Genomic DNA, 13,274 nt, shown 5'->3' with positions numbered 1-13,274 from the left:
AATTTGTACATACCTAAGCATTTTCCAGCAATACAAATCTCGCCTTTGAAGCACCAACTGTCCTTCTGACAACCCTGAACACAAATACCTTGAACACAAAATTCTCCAACTACACAGTCTTGAATGGATTCACAAGTAGCTGATCATGCAAGAAAGAAAACTTAAGACACAGATCTTGGAAATAAATAAACAAATACTTTAGGAATAATAACAATGTCACAGAATTGTAAGAATAGTAAACTAAATACTAATGGATAAGATTTAAAAATCAGATCTCTATAAAATACATGAAATTTTATAACAATAAAATTCCCTTTAATATAACAAAACAATAAAGCAATACACAGTATCAAAAATACATTTAGAAAACAAATATGTGAAATGTACTCCCAAAATATTCATTAGAAAGTATAAATTAATGTAACAGATGGTAGGAAGTTATTTTATTCTAAAATATATACCAATCAAGTAACACAAGCATACTTACGTTTACATAATTGATTAATACATTGAAAACCAGCAGGGCATCCGCTATCATTTTCACATACACTTGGCACTACAAAAATATATGGGAATAGTATCACTATGTTTACTATAATATAAAAACATCATACCTGCTACATCACTGATAACTAAAGTTTGAACAGAAAATTAATTTAATGCAAAAAAACTCCTATCAACAAAAAAAACATTAAAAATATATAAAAACTACTGATATAAGCAAACATCTTATAATATACAACTTGATAATCCATAGAAATGTTTATTTTATCTAACAGTTATTACACCTGGTTGGCATCTAACCTCTAACACAGCCCCGGATTGGATCTTCAGGGTCGCCACTAAATAGCTCTGGACACTCACAAAGAGCCTGGTGATTCTCAACCTTGCAAACTGCATTAGGCCCACAGTTGTTAGAAAGTTGACAAGGGTCTAAAAAATGTGGATAACACAGTAAGAAATCTATAGAAATTCTGTCACATATGAATACACGTTAAATGGAAACCCCTCTTCTAATATGCTCTGTATTAATACTTTAAGAGAAAATTCCTACATCAGTTTGAAAGAATTTAGCTGTATCTCTGATGAGGAAAAGTTCATCCATTTCACAATTCCTTAATGCTTATATTATAGGTTTATATTTTCCTATGTCAAAAGTGTATTTCTAATAATACTTACCTTTTCTCACACTTTAGCTTTAGCCCAGTGAAATTTCTCTTTTCTGCCCATTTAAGCATTGATATGAATTATATCCCACTTATTCCAGGTTTTATATCCCACTACAATGCCCCTAGCAAGTTTAATTATGTTATTCTCTTCAACTACGTCAGTGTGCCCTCTATACTGCATCTGTATACAAGCTTCCTGTTATTATTTTTATTCACTTTTTTGAGACTGGAGATAGGTATTATCAAAAATATATTTTTGCTATAGGAAAATGTAAGTTTCTGAAACACACTTACCTTCTGCACCTCACACTTCAACTAGAATTCCAAACTAATAAAGTACTGAGGTTGGTGTGGGCATGATCCACACAGAAAGTATCTTCAAAGAAAATGCATGCAAAATGAGATACAGTATAGCACACTAGTGGAGTCTGCAATACTTCTGAAACAGGTGTGCTTTTCACCCAGGATAATGTGAAATCTAAAATGTGGGTGGTAAAGACCAACTCATTTGGAAATATTGTCATGCTCACAAGAGTCATCCAGTCTCCAAACATACAGATAAGGTCCCAAGTCTCACTGTTGACCCAAAGCCAAAATGTAGTGGCTAGGAAATGGGGACTGCAGTTTGATATCAATCTATTACAGAAACACAATATTAAGGGAACCCAACCTGAAAGTTACAGAATGTTGCATGTGAGTCACAATAATTACAAAGAGAAAGCAAGCAACACTTAAATGGAAGACCTTTCTCTCAATTTAAAGAAGTACAGAATGCAGCAAACTGAACTCAGAATTATGGGACCATTCATGCTTTGCTTAAGTTGGAATAAAAAAAAAAGAATACCTGGCCTGGAGTTATGAAACTAAATCCTAACTCCCTAACCTGAGAGGCAAATACACACCCCTTCCCTCGGAATTATTAGGAGGATGTGAAACTCATGAAGTTCAATCAATAACTCAAGGACTTGACACTCTCTATGTGAATTATGAGGAGTCAAGGATCTTCTTCCATGATCATGGAAAGTAATAAATGACCAAAAAGAAGGGATGCACTCAACACAACTGGATAATGAAGTTTCATCTTTGAACCAGAATTATGAAGAGGCTCCCATATAGGCTGGTCTTACTTACACCAGACATCTGGGAAAAACCATCCAGGGTTATGAGTGTGAGAGTATCAAGCTTTGTGCTCCTTTTATTGAGTGTAATAGTGTTCAAACATTACTCAAATGGGGGAAGAATTCACCTGGGGAGTCCTGAGGAATGATGCTTTGGAGATGATGTAATAGGTTAACCACATTCCCTATTTTGAAAGCAAATTGCCAACCCTGATTTATTCAATCTAATGGTCAATAGGGATAAGGAAACTTCCTTTATTCTTTACACATGACCATCCATGAGTATTTTATATTATGTATGGTACTGAATATTTGTGTACCACTAGAAAGTGCCAAGTGGTCTTACGAAACACCCCATCTCCATAGAGCTCATTGCTACCAGGAATTTTATTTATTTATAAGACTACTGGAAAAAGCATATCTGACCAGGCAATACTCACCACTGAGTTGGATCCCAGTGATAATGGTGAGAAGGTCTCCGAAAAGGAATAGAATAACACAGAGGAAACAAATGCACTCATCTCTGTCGCTAGAGAACTGGAGTGTGCAAAATAGCCACATCCAATAAGGAAATCGCTAAATAATTTAAACAGTGAGATATAAATGTGTTGGGTGAAGTCCACAGACAAGCCTGTACACATTTCTCCAATGACTGATATAACTGAACTGCCAAGAACATTGAGATATGTAAAACTTGAAGAGACCCAAAGAAATATCCTCTTGTCCAATGAAAGTCATAAGTAAACCATATGAATCAATTGTTGAATCAAACTTGTGAAAGTGACAGGGAATAAGATATGTGATACAGTAGAAGCCCAATGGATAAACAAATGGTAATGCGAGACCTGAAATGCTTCAGTGTGCACAGCATAACATCAGAGAATCTGAACCAGACATACAAGACGACCTGGATCTAAGCAGTCATAAACAAGTGAAATGGAGGGAAGATGAGTAGGATAGAAAGCCTTATCTCCTTCTTGAGCTGTTGAAATATATGGTAGAAAAGACAGAAAATAAATAGAATGGTAGAGTCCTATGAACATGAAGCACACACACACACACATCTCAATGTTGATGACCACTAGCCAATAACAGAATAAAATAAGTCTTAAATGAAAGATGATGATGTTGTGAACATGACTCCAAATATTCATAAGGTGGATGAGATAAGGTAGAGAACCACTGTGATAACCCAATTATGATCCTGGAATGGACAACATGAAAATGTTTCACATATAATCCCAAAACCAGGAAATTAAAATACTTTTCTTTTCTTAGAAAATGAAAGTTAGGCAATAAAGCAGCTTTATACAAAGCAAGAGATGAAGGAACTAAACCTTTACCAACTAACCATGTCAAAAATTGAGACATGCAGCACAATGGGATGAGAATGGATAAACACAGATCTCAGAGACTAACAGGGAACATCAACTGCCTGATGAAAAATGCCTAAATGAGGCTGATGTAAGAGAAATAATCAGGCAGGAAGGAGAATAGGTTAACACTCTGGAAGATATTGCAAGAGTGAAAACCAAGGATGAGTCAATCAAAATGGAACCATCAGAACACTACAAGACATGTATAGAATCAATGGAAGAAATCTGAGTAACAGACCAATCGAGGGAATGCATAAAAACGAAGACCCATCCTCTCCTGGCAGAGAGCATATATGCTCACACTCAAAGTGTGTGGTGCAGGAGATCAGAAGTATGGGAGTTGAGCATTCCAGTATGTGGCAAAATCATCTTCTGAGACATGAGCAGTTTTAACGAAAAACTTAATCATGAAGCATCCATTCTGTGAGAACAGCTCTATTTAAATGAAATAACTGGTTGGCTATTAAATTCATTACACCTGGAACATGACATGCAAGGAAAATGATCTGTAGGTTGTGCACCTTAAAGAGAAAATCCAATGTTTGAGAGGAAAAAGATCTGGAGTGAGTGCTCCCTTACTTTGAAATATAGGAGATGACTGTAGAATTGTCTGAGTGAAACATAACCACCTTTCCTAACATCACTTTGAGGTCCTGAATCATAGTTCATTGATCTGTTAGAAGTTATAATAGACTGATGTGAAATTTCTTGTTTCATCCAAATGTTTTTAAATTCCATATTCTCTTTTCAAACACCACAGCCCTGGAGAGAAGCATATGTGAAAGACATTGACTGTCCTTTTGTCCTTTTCCAGTCACCAGCCAAGATCTTGCACACTGGAAGCCAACAGGACCACTGGACAATCCAGTATATCTATTCAATTGTTCCACTGGTCTTGTAATGACCAATGAAGGATATGCTCATGAGCCAAGCTTAAAAGAATGAGTGATTCTGAGGGAACCCATATCATTCTCAAAAGAGATAGAACTGCACATGCTAGTGGAGAAGGAGACAAATATATCTGTGGAACTACTCATTCCATGGCCTGAAAGTGTAAAGGAGAAGGTTAGTTTGGAATTGAATAAGTATTGTGTGGAAGTAAGAATAGACTTCTCCCTTTTGATAAGAAACCCAGCTCTCACAGCTTCTGAGTTTGAGTGCAAAGTTCTGCCAACAGATGGAAAGGGGCAAGAAGAAACTAGTTGTTCACATAATGGTAAGTGTAAATGCCCAGTTAGTGAAGACGATGTGTTAAGGATTTGAATATCCAGCAAAAAATATGTAGGGCAGATGCAAAGTCGAAAGAAAGAGCAAGAACCTGAAAAGGTGGTTGTAATATTTAAAATGGAGATAACGTTGTGAATATTCTGTGACTGCATTATGTAGATAAGCATCAACAGTATCACATTTTTGCTTTCATATACCAGTAAAAAAAAGAAACACCTCCACTGTAAACTAAGGAGGCTGGAGGAAACAACTGAAAGAAGAAAGGTCGATGAGACTATCAATCACCTGGGTTTTTTTTTTCCTTTTGGTACTACAAACAGCCAGCAATAAAAACATAAAAACCCTGGGAAGAGAGGACTTGACACGTTCTGTGGCATCTTTGTGTAGATCTTGAATAGTTTAAATCTGATGACTGAATGAAAGAAAGTCTTTAGGAAGCAGAAATTCCACTGGTATGAGACAATGTACAAGATGTGAAATGAATGATTAATCCTTTAATAACAACTTGAAAGACCCAGTGATCTGTTGTGAAGGTCTCCTCAACTGAAATGAGCCCTTTGAGTCGAGACCACACAATACCTGACCCTATAAATTACATACTGTGCTCCATTCTCGAAGAGGATACCTGCTGGTGTTGTTGGAATTGCCCTTGTGTTCTACTGCATTGTGACACTGAAGCCAGAGGTCTGGAAACTCAAATGAGTAATGAGGAAATAATCCTGTAGAAGATCACTGGGACAGCTAAAAAGCTAGGAGTGAAGAAAGGCCACATATGTTTGAGATTCCACAGAAGTGTGAATACCAGTAAAAAATAGACTGTGAAAAAAGGAGCTTCTCTGAGATCTCTAAGGACTGAGGCAGAAAGGCAAACTCTCTCCAGCAAGGCATCTCTCTTGAAAAGATCCCAACAAGAAATCAACCAAGATATCAAGAAAAAAACACAAGCCAATAACGTGACCAAAGTAGAAATCAATAAATGACCAATAATATCTGAAAGTTGTGCAGGAGATCTGTGATAAGCCTCAGACAACAGTTGCAAAGATGATAAAAATGCACAACTATTTACTGTAAGTGGCAGAGAAACTCTGGAAAACTGAATATGATCAAGGCAAACTGTAGCATTATGTCTAGAGCACCAAATAGGAAGAAGAGGATCTGACTTCTGAGAGTCCAAACAAAGGTTCTCCACATGATGGAAGGTCAAGGCATGCTGATCCAATAAATGAGGAGGATATAGAATTGGCATCACTCTCACTCAAATGATCAGAAAATCTCCTTGCAACTACAGCAATTTTTTATGAAGATAGAAGAACTAGGTAATCACATGGATGATTTGTCTCCAATAAAGAAAGAGTCATGAACTTCAGCAGAAGTACTCAAAACATTACAAACCTAGCATACTAGATTCAAGAAAGATGCAGCAGATGGAATATCTATTTGAAACTTGTGAGTAACTGTCTGAGCAAAGAAAGATGCTAGTAGAAATAAAGAGTCTTAATTTTCACCAGTTCATCCTTGATCCCAACAAACTCAGCTTCACACTGTATGTCATACTCTACTTCTCTGTATATGAAAAATGGTATAAACTTTATGGAAGGTATCAGGTAACACCAGACTCATGAAGTAATAGAAGAGGAGTATTAGGAGACTCAATGTATTAAATGTGAACATGCATATTCACATTAAAAGAATGTCTCAAAACATTTGTTATTTAAAAAATACAGAAACTAAGTGCTAAATGCAAGATCACTAGAACAGGTATAAAAGAAAATGTGGAAAACAGCAATAATGGTAAAGAGAAACCCGCAGTAATCATGTACGACTGTCATTGTAATTTCTACTATCAAGGAAAAAGTGAATAAGTTATAACAAGGAGCTTATATACGGATCTCACATGGAAAGTACATTAACGTAGGTGGAGAAAATCACAAGCTTAAAATCGCTAGAGGCAATATAACGGCCTATAAAGATGAGAGCAACTGATATATAACTCACACCAATGTTTAGATAAGCAGAGAAGAGAAACTTTTTCCAGAATAAAGATAAAGTATGAAAGGTGATAAATGTGTCTTGGAATACAGATTTACATAACAGTCAAGTTACAGATTATACATAAAACATAAAAAGGTCATATTATTTGATAAAATTAATTGTTTATTTAGTGTTTAACTCCATTCACAGTAATTTTTTACACTTTTTTTAAAATAAAAATTGATTTATATTACAATTTTAACAGAACCGGTTTCTAATAGTTTATTACATTATGTTCATTTCCCATACTTGTACTCATGAAAAAAATGCAATGTTAACTTTTTTTTTATCCTGTAATTCATACAAAAGCTAGGCAAAACAATTATACCCATCTCATAATAAAAACTAAATTTCTAAATAATACTTACTTTTACACACTGGAGTATTTAGGCCATTGGAAACACAAGAAGCTGATGGTGGACAATCAATATTTCCACTAGGACATTCATTAGGACCTCGACCTGATAAATTAGTATTCAAGTTGTAATATGTAAAGCAATATTAAATAAGGAATTATGGATAGAAATTACATAACTGGAAAAATCAAGCTAAATTAATAATATTTTTTTTATTCCTATAAAACAACCACACAATTAATTTATATTTTGTGTACTTTAATACTTTGTGATGATAGAATTTTACAGCAAAAAAACCTTTGGGAGAGCTAGCACATGCTGTATTTTGTTTATATGCTTGTCTGATATTGCAGAACTTGCATCTTGAAAAATATTTTCTTGTAACTGTATGATAATGAGTTTTGTTTATATTTGGTTTGGTAATGCAGATCATATAACAAAAGCAATACTTGCTAAAAACCAGTCAATAATAGGTTTTGTTATGTGTGGTTTGACAAAAAATGTGAATAATTTTTGGTAAGAAAATCTCATGCAATTTGAAGAATTACTTAACCAGAATGAACAATATTTTTTTTATCTTCAGAGATCTTCATACATTTTTTATGTGATAATAACATTATTATTATTGTCTTTTAAAACACTATAATCTCCAATGCATTTAGATTGGTAATATTTATTAACAGTGTGTTTGCAAATAGTTGTTTCTTTACTTTAATATGACTAATAGTGGGACAGTGCTTTTATGCAGTACTGGTGGTTGCTTATCTGCTTCATTAATCCTAAAATTAAGAACATAAATTACAAGTGCCATCAAAATTAATTTTCACACTCCTATTTGCTTATCAAAAGCTAGATCAGTCATTAATGTAAAGAATAAGCTACACACTTTAAAAGTGAAGAGGGAAATAATAACTTTTTGTTTTGTTTTCTATAAATGACTTTAAAGATTTTGCTTTTTTTACAATAAACATTTATTTATGTAACAACATGAAATATACCTCAGTTTCATTCAGTGATTACTTTAGATTCAATATGATAAAGCTCAGATAAACAAAATAATATTAGTAAAATAGTGTCAATGAAGGGCTTGATATAACTCACACCCAGGATGGTTATATGGGTTTCCTATACTCTTGTCTGGTGGACAATGACATTCATAACCTCCAAAACGGTTTTGACAGATTGCTGTTGGGTGACATGGGCGTCTGATACAGTGGTCAATCATTTGGCAGCCAGATAATGGGTCACCTTCATAACCATTACGACACCGACAAATTGCTGCATGACTCTGAGAGATACAATAAGCATTTTCTCCACAGAGTGAATGAAGATTGCAAGGATCTATACAATATGTAACATGTCGTTAGTATAAAACTTTTCAACAAATACTGTAACTAAAAGTATCAAAAGTACTTCTTCAGCAAAATAGAAGATAGAGCTTTTTTTTATATAAGTTTTACTAATATTGAAAAAGAAAAAACAAGATAATTTGTAGAATTAAAACATTAGTTCTATTCAAAGGTTGGATCATTATCAAAAGTAAACCATTTATATGACATTTCAAATGTTAATTATTAACATTTTTAAGGAAATACATGTATGCTAGTAATAAAATGTTATTTGAAATTTTTCATTAGCATTTAAAATATTAGAAAGTTAAAAGCTTGGGTTAGGTAAAAAGTGTATAAAGCTTTCAAAATTATTTCTTACCAACACATGTGCTGTTGTGACAAACTTTATCTTGTTTACAATGTTCATGTGTGATACAGTCAGCTATAGAGGAAACAGGTGCATAAATCTTTTAACATTTTTCTGGACATACACATGTAATGTATAACTGTAGTTACATGCTGTCAAATGATTTCACATCTAAACCAACAGTAACACATTCAATTTAGTTTTAACTTTCAACAATTTTCCATGTTAATGAAAATTTTAAAAAATTCAACAGTCACAAATATTTAAATCCATAAGAATGTTATACTATATTGTGACTATTTAATATTCAAAGATTAATCTTTCAACTTACTATAGTAATTATACAGATCAATACCACAGACTTGTTTCACTAAAGTAAATTAAATAAATTTATCGATAGCTATTTCATTTGTTCAGTATTATTCATGGTTATGTGATGAAACAAAAAAATTATCATTTCATATCACTCTTTTCAACTAACGATTACATATTGAAAAGATAAAACTAAATTTTTTTGGAAAAAATCATATTACCTTAAACACACAGCTCTGAAAGTTATTTCTGTATTATTGTTTGATAGTTTATCAGTTCATGGCTGTTTTTTGGTCTAAGAATGGTTAATATAATTAGGCATTTCTTTATATATTTGACTTGTACAGAAATTTTACTCTACCTTCCTGACAGCCAATGATATCATCTAGTGGGTTCCCAACAAAGTTGGGTGGACACTTGCACATAGCAGAGTGGTTCTGAGTTACACAAACAGCATTGCGTCCACAAAGTTCTGTAGCACAAGGATCTAGAAAAAGTAAATTGTTAACAATGTTGTATTGAACCAGAGTATTAATATCTTATATCTTTCACTTAACTAATGATAATTCTTGCTTATGTCTTCTTTCTAAATAAATTAAAATAAACTTAAAGACAAACAAGTGCCATGAGATGAAATAGCAGAAAATCACAACAATTCTAAGATATTATACTAAATAACATTGCTTATTCTTTCCACAATCAGGTGAGAACAATGGGTAATTGCATGATGGAACAGTGCATTTGACACATTCTAAGAAACTGATTTTAAATGTTATTATTTAGTCAGTATGCAGCATGCCATATTGCCCAGACTGGCCCTTTAAAGACATTTCCATTCCTGCCAACAAAACAAATGTTTTGCATGTAATTAACTAAACAATAAAGTTTATGTTTTCCTTTCAAAGGGAAGTAAACACAAACAAGCACTGGTTGAACTAGTGGAATGATGAAAAAATCAAAAGAATAAGATATTAGGAAAATTAAATTATCTTTTGTCTTCATTATAAAACAAATATTTTGCTTGTAATTAACAAAACAATGACACTGACAATATTGTTGATAAATCTTACTTAACTCATATTTATTGAGCTTATTTTTCATAAGTAATCTAAGGTAAACAAACACACAATACTAACTTATATGGTGTACGATGGTAAAAAAATATTTCATTGAAACTATCTATGTCAAAACTGAAAAGTAAAAAAATATAACTTAAGTTAATAACCCATACGATTCAAGAATTTAAAATAATAAAAAACAACACTGAGATTAAATGATAATAATGGACCTGTAAGCATGATGATTTTACAAGTATTGAGACTCAATAAGCAGAGTATACTCAAATGACTGAATTATTTTAATGAGTTGCTTAGTTTCTACCCCTAATATCTCTAGAGATGAAATTACAAGAAATAACATGACAAGGGAGATTTACACTGAAATTAAGTAGGGTAAGTTTAGAAAGAAACAATGAAGAAAGAAATTTTAATACTTAATATTAAAATGAAGTTTATGAACAACTAAAACCTTTGCTCTTGAATTATTAACAGGGCCTAATAAAGATTTATTGAAATCTTTTTTGTCAATTTTCTGCAATAAATAATAATTATGACATAAGAAAAGGAGCATCTAATAGCTTTATTTAATTAATTGAACTTTCACAGAAAATATGTGAGAAGTTTAAGAGCAATATTTTTTGATCTTATTTATGATGGGTTGAAAATATCTTTACTAGAGAGTTTACAACTTTACTGATAAAAAACAAAATACAGTATCACATCATTTAAAAAAACTGTGGCTATAACATATATAAGCATGAATTAACAAAAACTTTAGGTTCCTTGGTCATTTGTAAAAGCAAAAAATGGACTATTATACATCTTAGTAACAAAAGACGAGTAGCATTAAGAATGTGGGCCAATCACTTTGAAGAAAAATGATAAATTTAAAGTATTTTTGAAAGGTTTTTTTTATGTGATGGTCAGTATATCTACATATTCAAGTTATTGTACTAAAGAAATGGTTTTGGACTTCCTTCTATAATGTTAAATAAAAAAAGGAATAACATAATATTATTTTGTGCTGAGAAAATTAACAGAAGTATATTCTAATTATGTCTTTCCTAAAACATCAGGTTTGTAATGCATACAAACAGGAACTTCCAAATTTGTTTTACGTATATGAAAATACAATTTTGTACATGAGGTATTAGTTTTAACTTCCCTTATGAATCTACAGATTTAATACAATTAATAATCATAATAAAAAAACTAAGACAGACTTAAAGAATAAAAACAATGATATTCCTTAAAAATCATTAAACTGAAAAAACGATAGTCAGAATACAAGAAGGGCTTACCTTGGCATTCATCATAGCCTTTGCTGTTCGTGCGACAAATCTCAGTGAACTCACAATCAGTGTTGGAACTACATCTATCAACTGTGAATGACCAGACAGCATATATATATATATATATATACAATTTTGTGATTATAAAACAAACACTATTTATTTGAATAAGAAATAGTCATATGTCATATCATTTATCAATATAAATTTATATCTTATATATGTTATTTTTATCCACATATTTTAACTATTGTCAATATCTGGAATGATATTTGATATATCACTTATCCAATACTTTCATCTTGCAATCACTTAAAGCATTTAAATACATTACTTAAGCTTATAATACTTTCAAAATGAACCTACAGATGCTATTATAAGTATATATTAAAATCTAGAAAACAAATGCATATGAAACAATAAAAGAAATTCTGTACCATTGGTGCACTTTTCATCAACACAAGCTTGACCTTCAGGACAGTCACTGTTACCTTGGCATATAGCTGATGAAATTAATTATTTTAAATCAGTAGCTAAAAATCACTTGGTTAATATATTTATTGACATTGACATTGTTCAATAAACTGAACTGTACGTTTTTAACAATCAAGACAAAACATTCACTGAAGTTTTAAATTAAATAAATCCTAAATATGAATTAAAAAAAGTGTTAGTTTGAGTAAAACACATTAACATTAGGTTTTTCTAATTTTTGTTTTGTTAACATTCTTAACCTTTAACATTTAAATTAAATCTTCATTATATTAAAATGCAATTAATAATTCTGTTGATTCTTGTTCGTGTTTCTTTTTACTTAGAGCTTTTAATATTTTAATTTTTGTATAGGTAATTGATCATATATATTTTGGATAGTTAAAAATTTTAATGGTAATTACATATTACATCATTATTTTATGCTACTGCTTAAACTTATTGTAATTTTAGAACTAATTAATACAAACTATTGATCATAACAAACTACCTAATCCAAATAAAACTAAAAACCAAAGTGGTAATGAGCATAGTGAATTATTTTATAAAATTAAGTTATAATGAAATGCTAAATGCATGCTTTTTGTATTCTATTTTGATTAGAACATGTAAAATAGTATAATATTAGAATATGAATAGTTAAATTTGATATTATCAGACTCCATTGCATAAAAATATGTACATAGTTTATGTTTTATTCACCATAAATTATTTTTCAACAACAGATTTGTCATTTATTTTTACATAAGTACTCACTCAGTTTTAATTTATTTTTGCTTAAACGCATAATTCAGCATAATTCTATATGCTGAAGAAAATAATAAATGTTATGAACACAGCAGAAAATACAACTTTCTAAGAAATTTCTGCCTGATAATTTAAACCTTAATTGTTTTTATATATATTTTATGATACTAACAAGATACTATGTTTATACAAATTATTAAATACTTCTGTTATCTGAAATATTTACTTACTTATACATTTTCCTTCAGCACAATGCTCATTAGGTCCACAATCTCGATTGGAGTTACACGTCACTGTAGTTAGTTAACATAAATAAAGAAAATCTAAGATATAAAACTCTTTTTTTTTCAAAGAATAAATGTGTTTAATTTATTATTTTATTACAAGGTACAGCTTTT

General features: G+C 31.5%; 1 protein-coding gene across 1 annotated transcript in view; it reads right to left on the bottom strand.

Annotated features, from left to right (window-relative positions):
• Positions 1-13,274, bottom strand: part of LOC143245504 (uncharacterized) — a 357,087-nt gene that overhangs the window by 102,950 nt on the left and 240,863 nt on the right. Inside the window, 10 exon segments of the mRNA XM_076491867.1 lie at positions 14-139; positions 488-556; positions 805-933; positions 7,290-7,382; positions 8,379-8,618; positions 8,988-9,050; positions 9,649-9,774; positions 11,647-11,727; positions 12,075-12,140; positions 13,107-13,169. Of these exon segments, the coding sequence (XP_076347982.1) occupies positions 14-139; positions 488-556; positions 805-933; positions 7,290-7,382; positions 8,379-8,618; positions 8,988-9,050; positions 9,649-9,774; positions 11,647-11,727; positions 12,075-12,140; positions 13,107-13,169 (1,056 nt within the window).

This window comes from Tachypleus tridentatus, chromosome 2 (assembly GCF_004210375.1).
Source record: "Tachypleus tridentatus isolate NWPU-2018 chromosome 2, ASM421037v1, whole genome shotgun sequence".
Taxonomy (NCBI): domain Eukaryota; kingdom Metazoa; phylum Arthropoda; class Merostomata; order Xiphosura; family Limulidae; genus Tachypleus; species Tachypleus tridentatus.
This window is presented reverse-complemented; position numbering and strand designations above follow the sequence as displayed.